Source organism: Myotis daubentonii, chromosome 14, assembly GCF_963259705.1.
Source record: "Myotis daubentonii chromosome 14, mMyoDau2.1, whole genome shotgun sequence".
Taxonomy (NCBI): Eukaryota; Metazoa; Chordata; class Mammalia; order Chiroptera; family Vespertilionidae; genus Myotis; species Myotis daubentonii.
The window spans coordinates 19,226,814-19,249,886 of NC_081853.1; the positions used below are offsets into that span (position 1 = coordinate 19,226,814).

Genomic DNA, 23,073 nt, shown 5'->3' on the forward strand with positions numbered 1-23,073 from the left:
TTTTAGCCTTTTAAAACTTGTATGTGGTGTCTTCCCAATGGTGATAGGACTTTGGAAAGAAATGTTGGGGTAAGAGGAGTTTTCCATACTCTTTGCTCACAGGAGCCATTCTTGATTCTAGCTTGCCAACACTTGGTGTCACAGGTGAGCCTTCCACATGTGTTCACTCTCCAATCTAGCTCTCAGATTGAGCTCTGCTCTCATAGGGGGCATTTGGGTAGGTATGCTTCATTCCTGGAATTGACCATCATTCCGTGTGAGTAAAGGGGAACCTCAGTGAGACATCTTCAGCACATGAAAACCTTTTGTTTTAAAATGGAAGAAATGTCAGGTACTTTTAATGCCTGAGCTTTTATAGCAGTTAGTTTCATTGGCACAGGAAAACTGATATGCCTATTTTCTCCAGTTCTCTTATCTTTCCTTAGCAGCCCTACTTGAATGTTTTCTATCTATTCGTACCCATTTTTACTTCTTCTGACTCTTCTTTTTTATTTCCCCTTTCTCTGTCTTGTTCTCTTTCAGTTTTGAATATATTAACACTGAATCAGCACTTTTAAAGCCCTGCCTTCTCCCACTGGCTTCACTTGGCCTTCAGACATAATGAGGAGACTGGCTTTTCGAGGCGCTGGTTGTGCTCTGGTAAAGCTGGTAAATTACTGATCATCTACAACCTTTCCCTTTTCTGTCCTTCCTTGCCTTTTCCCTTCCACCTTTCTTAAAATTTGTTATCCTTTTCATAAAGATTCCCTCCTCGTGTTTATCAAATTCACTTGTGTCCTTGTCATAGATTTGTTTGCAAAGAGTTGGTCCTTCCTTTCTTCATCAAAATGATTGAGGACAGTTTATCAGCCTTTTATAAAACAAATAAAAATTAACAAAACTTGGCTATCTTTGGCTTAGCCCTTTGAGCTTTTAGCCAGTTGTAGCCAATTGCAAACTAATGCAGTGTGTAACAAACCAAAGCCTTGAGGAAGAAACACCTTGATGGTGGGCTCTTTTTAAATACAAGGACTGTTGGAGGTATAGAAAGGAAACTCCTTGTTTCTTAGTTGCTTACCAGGATAGTTTGTTTATTGGTTTGTTTTGTTCCTGCTTTCATTCCCTGGAGAGCCCCTATTTTTCTCTCCATACTACTAGCAACCCATTCTTCCAGCTGTTGTATCTTAGTTTCCTGAAATGGAATGTTGATGAGTGAAACGGATTAGGTGTTTTGTGTTTTGTTTTTTTAAGCTTTAGACAAAGACCTTTGAAATCACAACATATTTGATACTGTTGTTAAATTGTATACCGGTAAGCATTGTAAGACCTTCCCAGTATACACCCTTCCTCTCTAGATGTAACAGATCATTTCAGTGATTACATTTCTTGTGTTAGAGAGTCAAATGTATGTATTTGTAAAGTTGTGTTCAGATTAGTTACTTAGCAGCCTGCCTGAAACTGAGGACACATTTATGCCTTTCTGAAAGGCCAAACAGGACCTAAACTCACCTCTGAGGTGTTCTTCCAGATCATCTACTGAAACTTAAAGCTGTGATTTCAAAATTCATGGGGATAGAGTACCTCATGTAACTGAAAAGGAGGTTAGTCTGGATTGACAGAAAAGTTTCAAAGCAGGCTTTGCTAATTTGGCATAGGTATGGCAAGTCACATTAAGTGTTTTCTAGGAGTATGCCTTATGAGTCTTTCAATAATGGAGAAAGTCATTCTCAATGTGTTAATTTTAGGGTGTATCTAAAATGCTAGAAGGTTAATTGTCCTCTGTCCCCCTAATTTTTTGCACTTCTTATTTGCCTCAGGCACAACTTCCTATTCTTTTTCATCTCATAGCCCACCTGGGAAATGATCATAATTGTAAGACACATTGGGGAAGAAAGATAAGGCTGCTGACTGCAGAGGACTGCCTTGGGACCTCTGTCCCCAAGGCCTGCCCGGCTGCCCCAGGGGCCGAGGGATCAGTACCTGCAGTACACTGTTGTGCCACCGCACGTGGGTTTTCAAATTCCAGTCCAGAGTAATTTGGGAGCCAGAATTGGTTTGAGTCGTTCAAAATTGGTGGTATACAAATGAGTACACTTTTGCTGAATTTGTCCCATCCAAATTGAAAGTGTAGCATTCTGGTACATGAAGGGACTAAAGCGACAAGCAAGGTACAGGACTTCCATGGAAAACCCTCTGGTTAGACAAACTTCTTTGCCACAGTTAAAATCTTCCTGAGTGAACCAGAAGCTTGATATCAGGGGCCAACGGAGGGCTTGGTGGCAGAGTCTAAATTTAAACATAAGAACATAGCTAATTATTTCTTATAGAAGAAGTTGGATTCCATGGGTTCCAAAAGAAGAAGAGCGACCTCCCCTTCCAGTAGTGTCAGCGGGGATTTTGATGACGGGCACCATTCTGTATCTACACCAGGCCCAAGCAGGAAAAGGAGGAGACTTTCCAATCTTCCAACTGTAGATCCTGTGAGTAACTTGGATCGCACTGACTCTGCCTGCTTTTCCTATAATTCCCTATCTTTTAATGGTAAGCATTAAGATGCAAGGCCTCTCCATTTCTTTTTTCTCTGGCTTGATATTCTTTTTTGTTGTCGTTAATCCTCACCTGAGTATTGATTTTTTTTAGAGAGAGTAAAAGAGAGGGAGGGTGCTAAACGGTTTGGCTCAGTGGATAGAGCATCAGCCTGCGGACTGAAGGGTCCCAGGTTCGATTCTGGTCAAGGGCATGTACCTTGGTTGCGGGCACATCTCCAGTAGGCGGTGTACAGGAGGCAGATGATTGATGTTTCTCTCTCATCGATGTTTTTAACTCTCTATCCCTCTCCCTTCCTCTCTGTAAAAAATCAATAAAATATATTTTTTTTTCAAAAGAGGGAGGGAGGGAGAGAGAGACATTGAGATGAGAGAGACACATCCATTGGTTGCTTCTTGCACATGCCCCAACTTGGACAGGATTAAACCTGCAACCCAGGTATGTACCCTAGACTTGGAATCTAACCCTTGACCCTTTGGTTGGTGGGCGGATACTCTAACCACAGAGCCAAACCGTCCAGGGCTCTAGCTTGATATCCTTAACCTTTCTTTTATGAGAAGTATATTTTTATTTAGCCAGAAGTCTTATAGTAATAGAATACTTCAATATCTATAATAATCTATAATAATAAAAGCATAATATGCTAATTAGACCGGACGTCCTTCCTGACATCCTTCCTGACAAAGCTGGGGCTGTGAGGGAAGCCTGGGTCCTGGTGCCAGAGGGAAGCTGGTGCCAGCAGCCAGGGAAAGGAAGGCCTACTCTTGCACGAATTTCATGCATTGGGCCTCTAGTTAAGAAATAATAAAGAATCTTAGTATGTGCCATTGCATAGTCACTCAAATAATTGTGCTTATGTGTGCCAGCACAGTTCTGGTGATTGGGATACAGCTATGTGTAAGACAAGCCACTTTTTCACATGGAGCTTAGATTTGAATATGGGGAAGCAGGATGTAAACAGGTGAACAAATAAATGGTAAAATACCATCAGCTGATGATAATTGTTAGAAAAGTTTGGGTGATTCGGGCTATTTTGGCTCAAACCTTCAAGGGGACTCTGATAAGAAGGCACTAGCTCTGCAGAGCGCTGGGGGAGAGCATTCCAGGCAGAGGGGCTGGGTCAGAAATGAGTTTGGTGTGTTATGATTGTACAGATGGTTGAGAGGGAGAAGACTGACAAAGTCTGCCTAGCTAGGTATGTAGTTATCCTATATACTCTGTGGGCAGTGTTAGGAATTTAGATTTTATTCTCCGAGTAGTAAGAAGCCTCTGTATTGGATGATTTCAAGCAAGAGAGTGATATGAACTGATTTAGTTAAAAAGAAAAGAAAAATCACCAATAGCATAAATCTGATGAAAGATACCAAAACATTTATCAGTTAAATTATTTTAAATAAAGAGAGATACTGTCAGCATATTTCAAACTTGGTAATTTGGGGATTCGTCCTTTTTCTTCTCTATTTGCCTTTTATGGGTATGTTTTTAATAAAGATAATCCATATAATTACACTGGCTTTTTCTGCTCACTTTTCTTGTTATTTTTCTCTTTTCCTGTGTGTAGATTGCTGTGTGCCATGAACTCTACAATACCATCCGGGACTATAAGGACGAACAGGGCAGGCTTCTCTGTGAGCTCTTCATTAGGGCACCGAAGCGAAGGTGAGTTGGAAGGTGAGTGGGAGGAATTTAGTATTGAGTCAGTGTTTAAAGTACTTGGTTAATTGATTTTCTTTTGAAAGTAATGGTTCAAATGATACTGAGGTTGGATTTGTTTTACTTGTCAAGATGTAGTGAAGTATATTTAAAATTTTTCTTAAATTGTGGTAAAAAATACGTAACATAAAATTTACAATCTTACCCATTTTAAGAATACATTTCAGTAAGTATTAAGTATATTCACATCATTGTACATGCAACATCTCCAGAACTTTTACGTATTGCAAAGTTGAAACTATACCCATTAAACAGCTGTCCATTTCTCCCTTTCCCCCAGCCTCTGGCAACTACCATTGCACTTTATGTTTCTATGGCTTTAACTACTTTAGATTCCTCATATAAGTGGAATCATATAGTATTTGCTTTTGTGACTGGCTTATTTCACTTAGCATAGTGTCCTCAAGATTCATCCATGATGTAGCATGTGACAGTATTGCCTTTCTTTTTAAGGCTGAATAATGTTATACTACCACATTTTCTTTATCCATTCATCCATTTATAAGCACTTGAGTTGTTTCCACCTCTTGGCTATTGTGAATAAGGCACAGTGAACATGGGTGTGCAAATACCTCTTTGAGATGTTGTTTTCGGTTATTTTGAATATACTGTATAACCAGAATTAGGATTGCTATATCTATAGTAATTCTGTTTTTAATTTTTTGAGGAATCATCATACTGTTTTCCATAATTGCTGCATTGTTTTACTCTCCCCGTCCCTGACCCCCAATTTCTCCATATGTTAGCCACACTTGTAATTTTCTAGTAAGCTTGGAAATCAAAACATGTGAGTCCTCTGTGATGGTTAATTTATGGGTCAACTTGACAGTCTTCCAACTTTGTTCTTTTTCAAGGTAGTTTTGGCTACTTGGGGCTCTTTGAAATTCCATATAAATTTCAGGATTGATTTTTCTGTATCTGCAAAAAATGCTGCTGAGATTTTGATAGGGATTGTGTTGGATTTATAGATTGCTTTGCATAGTATTGATGTCTTAACAATGCTAAATTTTCCAATCCATGAACATGAGATAATCTTTCTACTTATTGGTGCCTTCTTTAATTTCTTACAGAAATGTATGGTTTTTAGAAGTCACCTACTTGGTTAGGCTTACTAATATTTTATTCTTCTTGATTCTATTATAAATGAAATTGTTTTCTTAATTTTCTTCTTGTATTGTTTATTGTTAGTGTATATAAATGCAAATGATTTTTTGTATGTAGCTTTTGTATAGGGCAACTTTGCTAAACTTGCTTATTAGTAATGTTTTGTGTTTGTAATCTTTAGAATTATCTGCGTGTAAGATCTTTTCTGTGAACAGATAATTTTACTTCTTCCTTTCCAATTTGGTGGATGCCTTTTATTTCTTTTTGTTGCCTAATTGTTCTGACTAGGACTTCCAGTATTATATTGAAAAGAAGCGGCAAGAGCAAGTATGTATCCTAGTCTTGTCTTTGATCTTAGAGGAAAAGTTTTCCGTCTCTCACCATTTTGAGTATGATGTTACCTGTGGGTTTTTCAAATATGGTCTTTATTATGTTGAGGTGGTTTCCATCTCTACCTTATTTTGTGAGAGTTTTTATCATGTGGCAGCTGCTGCCCCATTGGGAGACCCAGGCTCCCTGGGGATGTTTCCATTTTTCAGTGTAAGCCTATTCCTGAGTCTGTGTAACCACCCTGACTTGCAGTAAACGGCTTGGTGTAACTTGTTTCAGGAGATTCCCTTGCTGAAGTCTGTGTATAGGCTCAATGCTTTCTGACACAACACATTGCCATCAATTGGAGCGGCATCTCTACCTTATTTTGTGAGAGTTTTTATCATGTGGCAGCTGCTGCCCCATTGGGAGACCCAGGCTCCCTGGGGATGTTTCCATTTTTCAGTGTAAGCCTATTCCTGAGTCTGTGTAACCACCCTGACTTGCAGTAAATGGCTTGGTGTAACTTGTTTCAGGGGATTCCCTTGCTGAAGTCTGTGTATAGGCTCAATGCTTTCTGACACAACACATTGCCATCAATTGGAGCGTATTTTCTGTTCATGTCTTCTACCCACAAATTTAATGCCTTTTCCATCTTAACTAAGCACTTACAATAACTGCGGCTGTAACTTTTGCAGTTTGAGGTGTGACAGCAAAACTAGCATGAATTTCTTTTCCTTCTTCACAGTGTCATGTATAGAAGATTCATTCTTGCTGTAAATCTTCACAGCCTCAGCATATGATTTTTCCTTTTCCTTATTAAGTCGAGGATTTTCATCTTTTCACTTAAAGGAAGCACTTTACAGTTAGCTTCTCTTTGGCATATCCAAATTGCCAGCATCACTACTCTTGTGCTTTGGGGCCGTTCTTAAATAGAATGAAGGTGACTTGAACACAAGCACTGCAATAGCCACAGTGGATCTGATGATAACTGCATTGGGTACTAAGTGGCTCATGGGCAGGTAGCAGATACAATGTGGATTCTCTGAACAAAGGGGTAATGCATATCCTGGCAGGATAAGCGTGTAACCTAAAACCAATTTACTTCTGGAATTTTCCATTTAATATTTTTGGACCATGGTTTACCATGGGTAACTGAAACCATGGAAAGTAAACTGCAAATAAAGAGAGACTACTGTCCCTCATTGGGTTCTCAGTTGACTACAGATAATCTCCAAAACCTCAGAGGCTGTGGAGATAAATGGTATTTAAAAACCAAGCCTCAGCAGGGAGCAGTGGACTATGACCCATCTGGCCCAGGTGGAGAGAGCCGTCTTAGCTATTAAGTTAACAAAGCTCTAATGCTTACTCTGAGAAAGTCCCTTGCTGTTGACACCACTGACACATTGATATTAGGCCTGGGTGGGCCTTTGTTGGATACTCATAGAGACCTTTATGTTCTTATACTTTCTCTGAATAACAGATTAAGTACTCCTCTTATTTCCTCGGTAGAGGCCCAATGCACAAAATTTGTGCAAGGGGGTCAGCCATTGCATCCCCAGCTGCCTCAGCACTTGCAGCCCCGGCTTCATCTGGAAGGTCATCCAGACGGTGGTTCTGGAGTTTGGTCAATTTGCATATTACACTTTTATTATTATAGACTAAAGGAACTGTGGCCTGAGAGGCTGCAGTAGGCACAGGAGCAGGTCTCGGCCCATTCTCTGTGCCCCTGCCTGGCCCCTCCCACTGCAGCCCCCAGTCCCGTCTACCAGCACCCCTGCTCCCGCTGCTCCCACATGCTGACAGCGCAGAGCGTTTGGGGCCGGCGTCAGCAGTGGGTGCGAACAGGACCAGCACCATCAGTGGGTGCGAGTGGCGGCTGCTGTCCCAATCGCCCCTCAGGAGCAGGGGGAGGTGGAGAAGCCCTCAGGGGCATTTAGGGACAGAAGCCGCTGCTTGCACCTGCTGATGGTGCCAAGTGATCAGAACCGGTGCCGGGCACTGGCAGCAGGTGCAAGCAGGGCTGGCACCGGCAGCAAGTGGGAGCGCCAGGCAGGACTGCGGCGCGCAGGAGCAAAAACTTTTCAGTGACCACCAGAGGCTTGCCCCTATGACAGCGACTGACACCCTGCCTTAGTCTGGTGCCTCTGCTCACCTGCTTCACCATTCTGCCACAGCCAACGCCTGCCATGTTCCACACACACCCGCGCTCCCCCCCCCCCCCCCCCCCGTGGTCAGCGCACGTCATAGCGACTGGCTGTTCAGTTGTTCCACTGTTCAGTCTATTTGCATATTAGCCTTTTATTATATAGGATACTGAAGTTTATAGTTCTAGCACCTCAGTCTTGGTTTTTCAATACTATTTACCATTAAAAGAAACTATAGTTCTTTGGGAAAATTTCAAGGGCAAAGAAAGTACAAGATAAGCTTGTAAAACCTTATGGGTGCCAGAAAATTAGCAAGTGCTCAAAGGGAAATAGGGACATGTCAAAAAGACATAGAAAATAGAAGTTATCTTGAAAGGACTCCCAACTAGCCAAACCTGGAGCAGTTTGAGCATCAAAATCATAATAGTAATGTTTTTAACCACTGAATAAGACAGGAATCTATAGTGATATAAATAAATTAATAAATTGAGGATTGGGCTTTTATGTAGCCTAGGGGTATCTATACTAATAATAGAGGAATGTGCAAATTGTCCAGGACTCCATCACAGTAACGACCAAACAGCAGGCCGCATGGGGCGACAAGGCCGTCAGGGGTGTTAGTGAGGGACGGCCAAATGACTGAACAGCAGGCTGCGTAGGGCGACCAGGTCGGAAGGGGGGTTAGTAAGGGATGGCAAAACGACTGAACAGCAGGCTGCGTAGGGCGACAAGGCCGTCAGGGGTGTTAGTGAGGGACGGCCAAATGACTGAACAGCAGGCTGCGTAGGGCGACCAGGTCGGAAGGGGGGTTAGTAAGGGATGGCAAAATGACTGAAAAGCCAGGCTGCGTGGGGCGACCAGGTCGGAAGGGGGGTTAGTGAGGGACGGCCAAACAACTGAACAGCAGGCTGCATGTGGTGACAAGGCCAGCAGGGGGGCAATTGGGGGCAACCAGGCCGGCAGGGGTGATAGTTGGGGGCGACCAGGCTGGCAGGAGGTGCAGTTGGGGGGGCAACCAGGCTGGTGGAGGGGGTCAGTTAGGGGTGACCAGCCAGGTGGGGGTGACCAGGCCGGCAGAGGGGGCAGTTAGGGGCAATCAGGCCACAGGCAGAGATGGTTAGGGGTGATCAGGCTGGCAGAGGGAGACAGGGGCGATCAGGCAGGCAGGCAAGTGAGCAGTTAGGAGCCAGCAGTTCCAGATTTTGAGAGGGATGTCCGGCAGTCGGTTCCAGATTGGAGAGGGTGCAGGCTGGGCTGAGGGGACCCCCCACTTCATGCACAAATTTCATGCATTGGGCCTCTAGTCTAACCATAAAGTACAAGGAGAAAAAGAGTAACTTGGTCAGTTCAGAAGCTGGTAGACACCACAGTAATCAAGTGATCAAAAGTAGCCTTGTCTGAATAATGGGATGTTGAAATCATATGCCACCTGATAGGATACAGTGAGACAAATACACTATCATTTCTGTTACAGTCCTGCCAAAGAAGCATAACATTAACTTACTTATCAGGAAAACAGGCAAACCCAAATTGAGGGATACTCTACAAAATAACTGGCCTGTAACGTTTAAAAGTATCGTGAAAGTCAAGGAAAGACTGAGGAACTGTTTCAGAATGAAGGAAACTAAAGAAATCTATATAATAAAAGCCTAGCCCTGACCGGTTTGGCTCAGTGGATAGAGCGTCGGCCTGTGGACTTAAGGGTCCCAGGTTCGATTCTGGTCAAGGGCATGTACCTTGGCTGCAGGCACATCCCCAATAGGGGGTGTGCAGGACGCAGCTAATCAATGTTTCTCTCTCATCGATGTTTCTAACTCTATCCCTCTCCCTTCCTCTATGTAAAAAATCAATGAAGCATATTTAAAAAATAAAATAAATAAAAGCCTAAGCGACTGTTACGCAGAATGACCAGAACGACAGGTCGCTATGATGTGCACTGACCACCAAGGAGCAGACGCTCAATGCACGAGCTGTCCCCTGGTGGTCAGTGCACTCCCACACGGGGAGCGCCGCTCAACCAGAAGCCAGGCTCACAGCTGGCGAGCGCAGTGGCAGTGGCAGGAGTCTCTTGCGCCTCCGCGGCAGCGCTAAGGAGCAGCGAGCAGGCGGGCGGTAAGGAGTGAGGGGTCCCAGACTGCGAAAGGGATGTCCACCTGCTGGCTTAGGCCCACTCCCCTCAAGTCCCGGACTGTGAGAGGGTGCAGGTCTGGCTGAGGGACCCCCTTCCCCCCTCAGTGCATGCACTGGGCCCCTAGTATAACTATAAATGCAACATGTAATCCTAGAGTTGATCCTTTTGCTATAAAGGGCTATTTTGGAACAGTTGGCAAAATATGAGTGGAGTCTGAGGATTAGATGGTGGTACTACATCAGAGTTAATTTCCTGATATTGGTGAATGAACTGTGATCCTTGTTTGTAGGAAATAAACATTAACCCTTTGCGGTCCAATTTTATTTTTGGAATTCAAATAGTCTGGTCCAAATTAATTGACGGGATTGAATGTTGAACTGGTTTGTGGTGTCGACCTCAGCCTCGACGTTGGACCTGCTCCTAGCGCCTGGTCTGTCGAGTCAGCCTCGACATTGGACCTGCTCCTAGCGCCTGGTCTGTCGAGTCAGCCAGGGTCCCAAGAGAGAGTAAAGCATTAATGACCATAACATTCTTTATAAGTAAGTGATCTTACTTCTTACACATCTAGAATGAAGTTAGCTACCTACCCCCAAGGGAATATTGAGAAAAATAATCACATAGCTAATTTTTTAGGTTTTCTTGTCTCATGGAACTTCATTTGAAAAAAGCCAGACAGGATAAAAATAAACATCCATGAACCCAAAACCCATTTTAAGAAATTATTGTTATAACTATCTTTAAAGTTTCCCTGTGTCCCTCTCTGTTTCTCCTCTCCAATATATAATCACTATCCTGAATTTTGTGTTTATTATTCCCCAGGCATTTTATTTTTTTTAATTGTTCAGTCATGCTTGGATATGTCTGATATCCCTTTATCTTTGGTATGCTGCTTGTGCCACGGGCTTCAGCTTTCTCTTTTGTAACTTTAGTACTAGGGGCCTCGTGTACGAAATTCATGCACTTGGGGGTGTCCCTCAGCCTGGCCTGCGCCCTCTCGCAGTCCAGGAGCCCTCAGGGGATGCCAACTGATAGCATAGGCCCACTCCCTGCCGGCAATTGGACATCCTTAGCACTGCCACGGAGGTGGGAGAGGCTCCTGCCACCACCACTGCGCTTGCCAGCTATGAGCCCAGCTTCGGGCACACTAACCACAAGGGGGCAGCTCCTGCATTGAGCATCTGCCCCCCGTGGTCAGTGCACATCATAGTGGCCATTTGTTCCACCGTTTGGTTGATTTGCATATTAACCTTTTATTATATAGGACTAGTGGCCTAGTGCATGAAATTTGTGCACGGAGGGTGGGTTCCTCAGCCTGGCCTGTACCCCCTCCAATCTGGGACCCCCTTGGGGGATGTCCAGCAATCAGACATCCCTCTCGCAATCCGGGACCACTGGCTCCTAACGACTCATCTGCCTGATCGCCCCTAACCACTCTGCATGCCAGCCTGACCGCCCACAACTGGCCCTCCTTCCTGCCTGATCACCCCTAACTGCCCCCCCTTGCCGGCCTTGCTCACCCCCAACTGCCCCCTTCCCACCCCCCCACTGGCCTGCTCGCCGCCAACTGCTCCCCCTGGTCGTCCTGCTTGCTCCCAACTGCTCTCCCCTGCCAGCCTGATTGCCCCTAACCTCCTCTGTTTTGGCCCCGCCATCATGGCTTTGTCTGGAAGGTCTCCCAGTCTAATTAGCATATTACCCTTTATTAGTATAGACTAGTGGCCCGGTGCATGAAATTCGTGCACGGGAGGGCGGGTGTTCCTCAGCCCAGCCTTCACCCTCTCCAATCTAGGACCCCTTGGGGGATGTCCGACTGCCAGATTAGGGGGATGTCCGATTGCCAGCCTGCTCACCCCCAACAGCCCCTCCTGCCAGCCTGCTTACCCCCAACTCCCCCCTGCCGGCCTGCTCACCCTCAACTGCCCCCCTGCCAGCCTGCTTGACCCCAACTGCCCCCCCTGCTGGCCTGATCATCCACAACTGCTGTCCCATCCTGGTCTGATCACCCACAACTGCCCTCCCCTCTTGGCCCCTAACCGCCTCTACCTCACCCCCGCCACCATGGCTTTGTCCAGAAGAACGTCTGGAAGGTCTCCTGGAAGGCCTCCTGGAAGGTCTGCCAGTCTAATTAGCATATTACCCTTTTATTAGTATAGAGGCCTGGTGCACAGGTGGGGCCGGCTGGTTTGCCCTGAAGGGTGTCTCGGATCAGGGTGGGGTTCCTTTGGGGGACGGGGGGCCTGAGCAAGGGGCCTGTGGTGGTTTGCAGGCTGGCCACGCCCCCATTGGGGTGGGGGTCCCCACTGGGGACAGTGCTGGCTAGGGCGAGGAGCTGGGGCAGTTTGCATGCCATCCCCGCCCCAATGGGGTGAAGGTCCCCACTGGGGGGGGGGGCAGCCTGGGTGAGGGGCTGATGGCTGTCTGCAGGCTGGCTAAGCCCCTCAGTGGGGATCCTCACCCCATGGGGGCATGGCCAGCCTGGATAAGGGACTGAGGGCCGTTTGTAGACCCCTCCCTCTGCAGCTGGCCTGGGCAACCCAAGCCTCCCGCACTCTCAGACCGGCTCTGTGGCTGCCGCCCACAGGCCCCTCCTTCGGCGGCTGTCCCAAGTGGGCAAGAAGCTTGGCTTCCCCCGTCGCCAGGGGTGACCCAAGCCTCCTGCCTGCCTGCTTTGGCTGGTTCCATGGCTGCCGCCATCTTTGTCCTGCTAATTTGCATATTCCCTCCTGATTGGCTCTGGGTGTCGCAGAGGTATGCTCAATTTACATATTCCTCTATTATTAGTATAGGTATTATCTATGAGGCACTTGATAGTATTTGGCAGAAAAAGTTCTGTGGTCACTAATGAAAGAAAGGCAGTCCATTTCGTAAGCTGATACAAAGCTTTGAAATATCTGTTTCAACCACTATTGAACACCATAAAGTATAAATCATTTTCGTTTGCATAAGATTCCATTGACATAGTTTTATTTTTACTTCAGGTTTTATTTTATTTCAAGAAAAATGATTTTAAATATAATGTTACATGCGATAAACCTTAATATTTCAAGAAAAATTATCTTAAATATAATAATGTACATGCAATAAACATTAATATCTTAAGAAAAAATATCCTAATAATAGACAAACATGGTAATTGACCATACCTTTGCTACGCCTCCCATTGGCTAATCAACATGATATGCAAATTATACGTAGGCTCCAATCGGTGGAGCAGCAACGCCTGACGTTTCCGGGGCTGGCGGAGCAGCGAGGCCTGACATTTCTGGGACCGGCTCTGGCCAGAACTTGGCCAGAGCAAAGGCCTGGACCCCAGGTGCCGGAGGCAAACGGGTGCCAGCAGCCAGGGGAAAGGAAGGCCTATTGCACGAATCTCTTCATGCAACAGGCCTCTGGTTTTAAATATGATAATGTTACATGCAAATAAACTCCAATTATTCAAGAAATTGTTTAACATGTAATATTACATTCATTAAACATTAATATTTTAAGAATAAAAGGATTTTAACTATAATAATATTAACCATAACTGTACCAACACAGTGTGATATCACAAAAATTGTAGGAAATATTAAAAATCTGCAAATAACAGGATTACTTCTATTATATTCTAGTATATTTTCCCCCCTCTGGTTCTATTTTTGTTCATTGGTTTATCTTGTTCATTATATTCCACAAATGAGTGAGATCATATGATATTTATCTTTGTCCAACTGGGTTATTTAGCTTAGCATGATGCTTTTTAAAAAAAATATATTTTATTGATTTTTTTACAGAGAGGAAGGGAGAGAGAGAGAGAGTTAGAAACATCGATGAGAGAGAAACATCAATCAGCTGCCTCCTGCACATCTCCTACTGGGGATGTGCCCGCAACCCAGGTACATGCCCTTGACCGGAATTGAACCTGGGACCTTTCAGTCCGCAGGCCGACGCTCTATCCACTGAGCCAAACCGGTTTCGGCAGCATGATGCTTTTAAAGTCTATTTTGTCGGATGTGAGTATTGCTACTCCAGCTTTTTTTTTCTTTTCCATTTGCATGGAAAATTTTTTCCACCCCTTCACTTTTATCCTGTGTGTGTCTTTTGTTTTGAAGTGAGTCTCTTGTAGACAGCATATATAGTTGGGTCATGTTTTTGTGTCCAGCTACCCTACACCTTTGATTGGAGCATTTAATCCATTTACATTTAGGGTTATTATTGAGAGGTAATGGAAAGCAAGGATCTGAGACCAAGATTACTATATCCAGCAAGGCTGTCATTCAAAATAGACGGTCAAATAAAGAGCTTCCCAGACAAAAAAAGGCTAAAGGAGTTCACCACCACCAAGCCAGCATTACAAGAAATGCTGAAGGGATTGCTGAGAAAAAAAAAAAACAGAGAGAGAAACCTAGCCATACAGAATTAAAATGACTATAGTGGGCCCTGACCGGTTTGGCTCAGTGGTTAGAGCGTCGGCCTGCGGACTGAAGGGTCCGAGGTTCGATTCTGGTGAAGGGCATGTACCTTGGTTGTGGGCACATCCCCTGTAGGGAGTGTGCAGGAAGCAGCTGAATCGATGTTTCTTTCTCATCGATGTTTCTAACTCTCTATCACTCTCCTTCTCCTTTCCTCTCTGTAAAAAAATCAATAAAATATATTTTTTAAAAAATGGCTATAGTGGTAGTATATAAGACTGTCACATATGTTAATTTAGGTTTTTATATCACTCACGTATTTTGAAAAGGGCATGCATGTGCATCTTTCTTTTGCTATTCCCTTTTCAGTTCCAGTAATGACAGTAAGTCTAGTGTGTTCTGTCACTTGCAATATTGCCATTACCTAGATAGTTTGAAATATAATTTTTATAGGCTTTGGATTAATACCTTTAAAAAATATTAAATTATAACAGAAATCAACCAGACTATTATGAAGTGGTTTCTCAGCCCATTGACTTGATGAAAATCCAACAGAAACTAAAAATGGAGGAATATGATGATGTTAATCTGCTGACTGCTGACTTCCAGCTGCTTTTTAACAATGCAAAGGCCTATTATAAGGTAAGAAAGCATCAAATTTGGAAGGTATCCAATTTGATAATTGTCCAGCTTTTTAATATTTACCAATTTTGTAAGTTTGTAGTGGTTTCTCATTTGGTGATTTGAGTTTGCATTTCTTTTATTAGTAAAGAGATTGAACATTCATATGATTATGAACGGTTCTTATTCTGTGCTCAGATATTTTGTCTATTTTTTTCTTGAGTAGTTTGTCAATTTCATATTTATTTCTAGAAATTTTTACACTAGATACTGATTATTTTTTTCCTTATATGTGTTGCAGATATCTTCTTCCACTGAGTTTACTTTTTCACTCTTTTTATGGTTCTTTTGATGAAGAGAAGTTTTTTAATTTAATTTATTTAAATGTACTTTTGAATTTTGTGGTTTATCCCTCTTTGTGTCTTGTTTCAGAAATTCCTCTTGCCTAAAGTTTATGAAGATATTCTTTTTTAATATTTTCTTCTGAAAGCTTAATAGTTTTGTCATTTAAATCTAAGCCTTTAAAGCTACTGGGATTGATTTTTGTGTTTTTTGTGAGGTAGAGATATTTTACCCCCACAGGTATAAGCAGCATCTTGAAGTGGCCAACCTCTCTGCATTTGTCTGCAGTGTCAGTACTGTCATTGTTTCTATGTGCTCATGGCTCTCTTTCTGACCTTTTAGTCTGTTCCTTTTGCTCTGGCCAGTTTATTACTGGGCTATTCTATTCCTGCCTTAATTAAGACTTTATAATTCTTTTTTTTTTTTTCCAGAGAGGAAGGAGAGAGAGAGAGAGAGAGAGAGAGAGAGAGAGAGAGAGAGAGAGAGAGAGAGAGGCATCAATGATAAGAGAGAATCACTGATCTGCTGCCACCTGCATGCCCCACACTGGGGATTGAGCTCACAACCCAGGCATGTACCCTTGACCAGAATCGAACCCGGGATCCTTCAGTCCACAGACTGATGCTCTATCAACTGAGCCATACCAGCTAGGGCATACTTTATAATTCTTTATCTGTTAAGGAATGTATGTTAGCTATTCTTAGCCTTTTCCTTATACATTCTTGGCATTTCCTTATACATTTTAATATTAGTGTCAATAAGCGTACCAAAAAATTTTGGAATTATTATTGGGCCTGCATTGACTCTCTGTAGATCATATTTTGGAGGATTGACATAATTGTGATATTGAGTATTCCAATCTATGAATTAGCTGTGTCTTCATTTATTTAAGTCTTCTTTAGTTTATCAAAACTTTAAATGCTCTTTCATAAAGATTCTGCAAAAATGTTGTTAGATTTATTCTTGAAACTGTGTGTTTACACATATTTTTTATTTTATTTGAGCTATAATTCACACACTCTTTTAAAGCGTAGAATTCAGGGTATTTTAGTATATTAAAAGTGGTGCAACTATTACCACTATGTAACTCCAGAATATTTTCATTATCCCCAAAAGAAAACCATATCCATTAGCATGCACTCTTTGTTGTCCCTCCTCCGAGGGGCCTCTTGCAACCACCAATTTACTTTATGGATTTGCCTGTTCAGGACATTGCATATAAATGGAATCATATACGATATGGCTTTTGATGACCAGCTTTTTACTGGGCATAATATCTGTAAGGTTCATCCATGTCATAACATATACAGGCTGGGGCAAAAGTAAATTTACAGTTGTGAGTACACAAAACACAGAGTTTATTCTGGTATTATTAATGTATTATTTTCCATGTGAACAACTGTAAACCTACTTTTGCCCCACCATGTATTATATTGATATACTGCATTTTGTTTATCCATTTCCCAGTTAATGGGCATTTGCATTGTTTCTACGCTTAGCAATAATGAATAGTGCTGCTATAAATGTTGTGAATATAAGGAGAGTGCTATCCAGCTGTCATGGCTCATGTTTGACCGTGACATATGAACCAGGAGGTCACGGTTGGATTCCCAGTTAGGGCACATGCCCAGGTTGCAGGCTAAATCCCCAGAGTTGGGCATGCAGGAGGCAGGCAGTCAATGATACGCTCTCATCATTGATGTTTCTCTCTCTCTCTCTCTCCCTCTCCTTTTGTGATGATGGTTATCACAAAAAAGTTGAAATATAGATGGTAGGAAAACATCCAAACATAACGGTTATCACAAAAACTATTGTCATACCTCAGGATTTCCATGGACACAGTAACACCCCAGGGCGGCCAATGCCCACACTCCCCTCTTACACTTCTAGGCTCTCACAGGCCAAATTGCTCTGTGACAACTGAGGTATCCCTACAGACAAATCCACTGTGACACCCCAGGGCAACCAGTGATTACACTCCTTTCCCAGTCCCACTAGGTCCCTGCTACAGTATTTGTTTTTACTCACAAACATACTACCTTCTTTATTCATTCTTTTATTTTTATTGAGAAGTCATCTGTTAATATAATTACAGTTCCTTTAAAGGTTATCTATCTTTCCTATCTTTAGTATCTTCTTTTTGTCTTTTGTGTTCTACAGTTTTACTGTGATAGGTTTAGATGTGAATATTTATTTATATAATTTGGGAGTTACTGGGCTCTCTGAATCTTTGGATGGATGTTTTTCATCAGCTCTGGAAAGTTTTCAGCCATTTTGTCTGCATATCGCCTTTGCCCCATTCTGTCTTCTCCTTGTAGAACTAAGTTTGAAAATTATATCAGAACTCTCTTAGGTCTCCATTTCTGTTAACCTTTCACAGTTCCCCTATTTTGTGTCTGTGTTGCTTTTCTAATTTTTTTGAAATGTTTTTAAACCAATCCATTAAATTTTCACATTTTAATATTTCTATTTTTTGTATTTTGGTAGTATTTTTTTTAGGGTTCCTTGCTGTTTGCTTAAATCTTTAATCCCATTGTTTCTTTAAATGTATTCAACATGTTTTTATTCTATGGCAGATAATTCCAATATCTGAAGTATTTGCATGTCTGGTTTGCTATCATTTTTGCTAGCTTTCTGTTGGGATTTTTTCATTCTTGTATGTTTCATGAATTTTAACCAGAAGCTAATAGTTGTTGGAATTTTATCTCTAGAGATTCTTTGAGGCTCAGATTGAAGTTGGGTTGATCCAGAGAAGAGATTTGTTGCTTATTCTAGGCCAGGTGCTAGGTCTGGCTCATGATGAAGAGCTCTCACAGGAGATGATTCATCTTGTACCTCTCCTTTTCCCACAGTGCCATGATTGAGATAGGCATGGTTGAACTGGGTAGAGATTGGGGTGTATTCCCCTTTACCTTTTTCACCTCTCCCCTCATACCCTGCCCTCTAGTAACCATCCCTTTGATCTGTGTTTCTATGAGTCTGTTTTTGTATTTTGATTCTTCATTTGTCTTGATTTTTAGATTCCACATATAAATGAAACCATACAGTATTTGTCTTTGTCTTACTTATTTCACTTAGTATAATATCCTCTAGGTCCATCCATATTGTTGCAAATAGCAGAATCTCCTTTTTTATTGCTGTGTAATATTCCTCTGTGTGTGTGTGTGTGTGTGTGTGTGTGTGTGTGTGTGTGTTGTGTACGTGTGTACATACACAACTTACACATACCTAGATTGCTTCCATATCTTAACTATTCTAAATAATGCTGAAATGAATATAGGGGTGCAATGTGTTTTCAAATTAGTGCTTTTGTTTTCTATGGATAAATACACAGAAGTAGAATTGCTGGGTTGTATGATAGATGTATTTTTAGGTGTTGTTTTTTATGGGTTTGTTTTTTTTTTGAGGAATCTCCATACTGTTTTCCATAGTGGCTGCACAGGTTTTATCCTTTAAATGAACTTTCTTAGTAATAATGAGTCTTAATTTAGCAAATCATTTCTCTTCTGCCTCAAATCTTTCTGTAATAAGGGCATAAATAAATTAAATTTTCAGAATGTTTTAAAACATACATTTCTTGAGAAAAGAAATTGTGGCCCATGTATCTTTTAATCATAAGGAGTTTAACATTTGTAGTAGAGTTTTTGAAGTTATATCTTAGAATACCAGTCTCTGCTGGAACAGGATGCTTTAAAAGTAGTAATTGATTTATAATAAAATAATAAATTGCTGCGCTTTTTTCCCTTCTCTTTGCTAATATACAGCCAGATTCTCCTGAATATAAAGCTGCTTGCAAACTCTGGGATTTGTATCTTCGAACAAGAAATGAGTTTGTTCAGAAAGGAGAAGCAGATGATGAAGATGATGATGAAGATGGGCAAGACAATCAAGGCACAGTGACTGAAGGAGTAAGTGTGCAGCTGGAACGGGCTGTTGGGGAGTGGACAAGGCCCCTATGATTTTTCTCTGGGCTGTTGTGGTCTTTCCATAGAGTTGTGTTGGTAACTGGGAGGGTCAAGGGGCATAGTATAGACCAGTGACGCGTGAACTCATTTTTTTGGTTGATTTTTCTTTGTTAAATGGCATTTAAATATATAAAATAAATGTCAAAAGTATAAGTCTTTGTTTTACTATGGTTGCAAATATCAAAAAATTTCTATATGTGACACGGCACCAGAGTTAAGTTAGGGTTTTTCAAAATGCTGACACGCCGCGCTCAAAAGGTTCGCCATCACTGGTATAGACAGGCCCACTGCAATTACAAGGAATCATATTGTGTGTCTGTTTTTGCTAGGCACTGTGGTAGACCCAAGAGATTTGTTAAAGCCCTCTCTGTAGAGTTAATGTTAGAGGACCTTAATATTGAGATTATACTAAATAAAAAGACCTATTAGATTAGGACAAAAATACTAGTGCTTTTATTATTTAAATCAGAAATAACCATTAAATTTTATATAATATGCACAAAACATGGTTTGGACTTAAACTATTTAATATAAACCTTGACTAAGATATCCCAGTGCTCACTATAGAAACTGGCCAGGTACTTTTTGGGTCATATACTTTCCATGTTGAAACAGTGACTAAGGTAGGTAGGATAAGCTGGCCATTTGGAGAGCAGAAGTGGTGTGCATCAATTGACTTAATCTCCAGTCAATTTTGATATAACTTGAATTCTCTTATTAGAGCTGGCAGAGCACATTCTGGTGAAAAGTATGTTGTTCCCACTTTACATATATAGTTGCTCTACCAGAATATCATGACTTCAATAGATATGAACAGCAGATGTAGAAATGACCAGGTATCATAGGGCATGTTTTTCTTTCTTAGTTGCTCGGACCCAAAAAACGTATTCATTTCTAATCATTTATACATATGGTACTTGAACTTCACTGTTAACAATGTTAACAATGGAATGGAGTTTATAAAAGAACTTGATCCAAAAGATTTAGTTACTGAAATATGTGTAGAGCCTCATTAGTTTCACACATCCCATTCTGTGAGTACAGCCACCACATTCAGCATCCAGAGCATTTCTATGATATTCTTAAAACTTGTACTTAAAATAAGTACTGTTTAGAAGTTGCTCTTTGAGTTGGCTTTCAAATTTTGGGAAATATTTAATATCAGCATTTATTTTGGGATTTCTCTTACAAAGTACTTATTTCTCCCCTCTCTTCTTGCTCTCAAACCCCTCCTTCCAGTCTTCTCCAAGTTACTTGAAGGAGATCCTGGAGCAGCTTCTTGAAGCCATAGTTGTAGCCACAAATCCATCAGGACATCTCATTAGCGAACTTTTTCAGAAACTGCCTTCTAAAGTGGTAAGTGATACAATTAAAGATGGGTGAACTAAAGCGTGGGAGTTTTGTTTTATTTTTAAGTATTTAAAATGTTTTATTCTTAGTAAATAGAGTACAGTTAATGGAAGGCATTGGAGGTAGCCAAGAGCTCCTCCTCATGATCTCAGCAGCACACAAGGATATGGTCTATACTGGGCCAGAAGGTTGTAGGTTTTGAAAAAAATTTTGTGTTTTTGTTTCTTGATTGGTAATTCTGTGTATTTTTTATTGTCATAAAATATGCATAACATAAGATTACTATTTAACCATTTTAAGTATTTGCCACTAATACTTAAAAGTTCAGTGTTATTAGGTACATTCATATTATTGTACAACCATCACCGCCATCCATCTTCAGAAATTTTCATTTTCCTATACTCCGTATCCATTAAACAATAACACCTTACTCCTCCATCCTCCCATCCCCTGTAACCAATATTCTGTGTTCTCTCTCTCTTTCTCTGAATTTGATTAAGTACCTGATATAAGAGGAATCAAACAATTTTATCCTTTTGTGTCTGGATTATTTCACTTTAGTGTAATGGTTTCCAGAGTTCCTCCATGTTGTAGGAGGTGTCAGAATTTCCTTCCTTTTTAAGGCTGATACTCCATTGTATGTATATATGGTTTGTTTATATACCACATTTTGTTTATTCATCTCTTGATAGGCTTTTGGGTTGTTTCTAACATGGGTAATTCTAAATGATAAACACCTAAACTAACTCTTCTATAATAATAAAAGCGTAATTTGCTAATTAGACCAGATCTCCTTCCTGACCACCTTGAAGCCAGGGCTGTGAAGGCCGAGCCCCTTGCACGAATTTTGTGCATCAGGCCTCTGGTTTATTTATTTATTTATTTTTATTTATTTTTAAAAAAATATATTTTATTGATTTTTTTAAAAACATATTTTATTGATTTTTTATAGAGAAGAAGGGAGAGGGATAGAGAGTTAGAAACATCGATGAGAGAGAAACATCGATCAGCTGCCTCCTGCACATCTCCCACTGGGGATGTGCCCGCAACCCAGGTACATGCCCTTGACCAGAATCGAACCCGGAACCCTTCAGTCCGCAGGCCGACGCTCTATCCACTGAGCCAAACCGGTTCGGCAGGCCTCTAGTTTATTTATAAAAGACAAGAAACATTCTCTTTGCTCAGGAGACAGAATGAGAGGAAGATAAATGAATTCTTCCTCTCTTAGTTCTCCTTAATTGTCTGGTGATGTAGAAAAGAGAGAGACCTAACAGGTACTTTTCTACCCCAAAGAAGAGGTTTTCTAGACTAGTAAGACTCTTTAAAACAGCAGTCGCCAACCGGTGGTCCGCGAGGTCCGAAAGGTTGGTGACCGGTGCTTTAAAAGTGTCAGGGCCCCTTGTGGCTTCACACTCAAGCGGCAATTAACATAATTAAAGGTTCCACTTTAGCCTGTGGAACTACAAAAATTTCCACTTTTAAAAGTACTCCACTATAGCACTTAACTCCATTGTGATCATTTACTTTTGTATCTACCTCCTTCCTGGGCCCTGAATTTCTTAATGATAGGCACAAAGCCATATTTTCTTTTGTGTCTCTACCGTGAAATTGGAACCCAGCCTGCCATAGATGTGCAAGAAATGCTTGTTGACTGATGAGGGACATGCAGCTTTCCCCACTAATCATCAATAAGTCTAGTTATTTAAAGGTGTGTCTTGACTAGTTATAGGATACTTATGATATTAGGTATAAAGCACATATAACCATTAATGTCCTTAGTGTGGATCTGATTAGAAAAATAAAATGATTATATTGGACTTCAATTTAAAGTCAGGAAGACAATTCCTCAAAAAAATTAAATATAGATTTACCAGATGAGCCAGCAAGTCCACTTTGGGTGTATACCCAAAAAGTAAAAGCAGGGTTTCAAAGATATATTTGTACACCCATGTTTATATCAGTATTATTCACTATCATTAAAATGTGGAAGCAGCCCAAGTGTCCCTCAACAGATTAGTGGATAAAGAAAATATGGTATATATACACACAGTGGAACATTCGTCCTTTAAAATTTTTAAATGAAATTCTGACACATGCTAAAATAAGAATGAACCTTGAATACATTGTGCTAAGTGAAATAAGTTAGACACAAAAGGACAAATACTGTATGATTCCTCTTAGAGGAGGTATTTAGGGTAGTCAAATTCATACAGACAGAAAGTAGAATTGCAATTTCCAGAGTCTGGTAGGAGGGGGAAAGTGGAGAGTTATTGTTTAATGGGTATGGAGATTCAGTTTGGGAAGATGAAAAGTTCTGGAGATGGATGATGGTGATGGTTGCACTATAATGTGAATGTACTTACTGTTACTGAACTATACATTTATAATTAAATAGTAAATCTTATGTATATTTTACTACAATAAAAAGTATGAGAGATGAGTACAATTTTTACTCAAGGTTTATTCTTACTCTG

The 23,073-nt window shown here is 41.3% G+C and overlaps 1 protein-coding gene across 38 annotated transcripts in view; it reads left to right on the top strand.

The window, feature by feature from the left end:
* Positions 1 to 23,073, top strand: part of PBRM1 (polybromo 1) — a 126,230-nt gene that overhangs the window by 2,777 nt on the left and 100,380 nt on the right. For 22 of the 38 annotated variants that reach the window (XM_059663314.1, XM_059663313.1, XM_059663334.1 and 19 more), the window contains exons 2-7: positions 523 to 648; positions 2,307 to 2,459; positions 4,088 to 4,185; positions 14,816 to 14,963; positions 19,049 to 19,192; positions 20,489 to 20,605. In XM_059663314.1, coding sequence (XP_059519297.1) covers positions 601 to 648; positions 2,307 to 2,459; positions 4,088 to 4,185; positions 14,816 to 14,963; positions 19,049 to 19,192; positions 20,489 to 20,605 — 708 coding nt within the window. In that variant the 5' untranslated portion in view covers positions 523 to 600. Of the gene's footprint in view, positions 1 to 522; positions 649 to 2,306; positions 2,460 to 4,087; positions 4,198 to 14,815; positions 14,964 to 19,048; positions 19,193 to 20,488; positions 20,606 to 23,073 lie in introns of those variants that run through there. The other 16 variants (XM_059663318.1, XM_059663317.1, XM_059663324.1 and 13 more) reach the window with 6 other exon arrangements.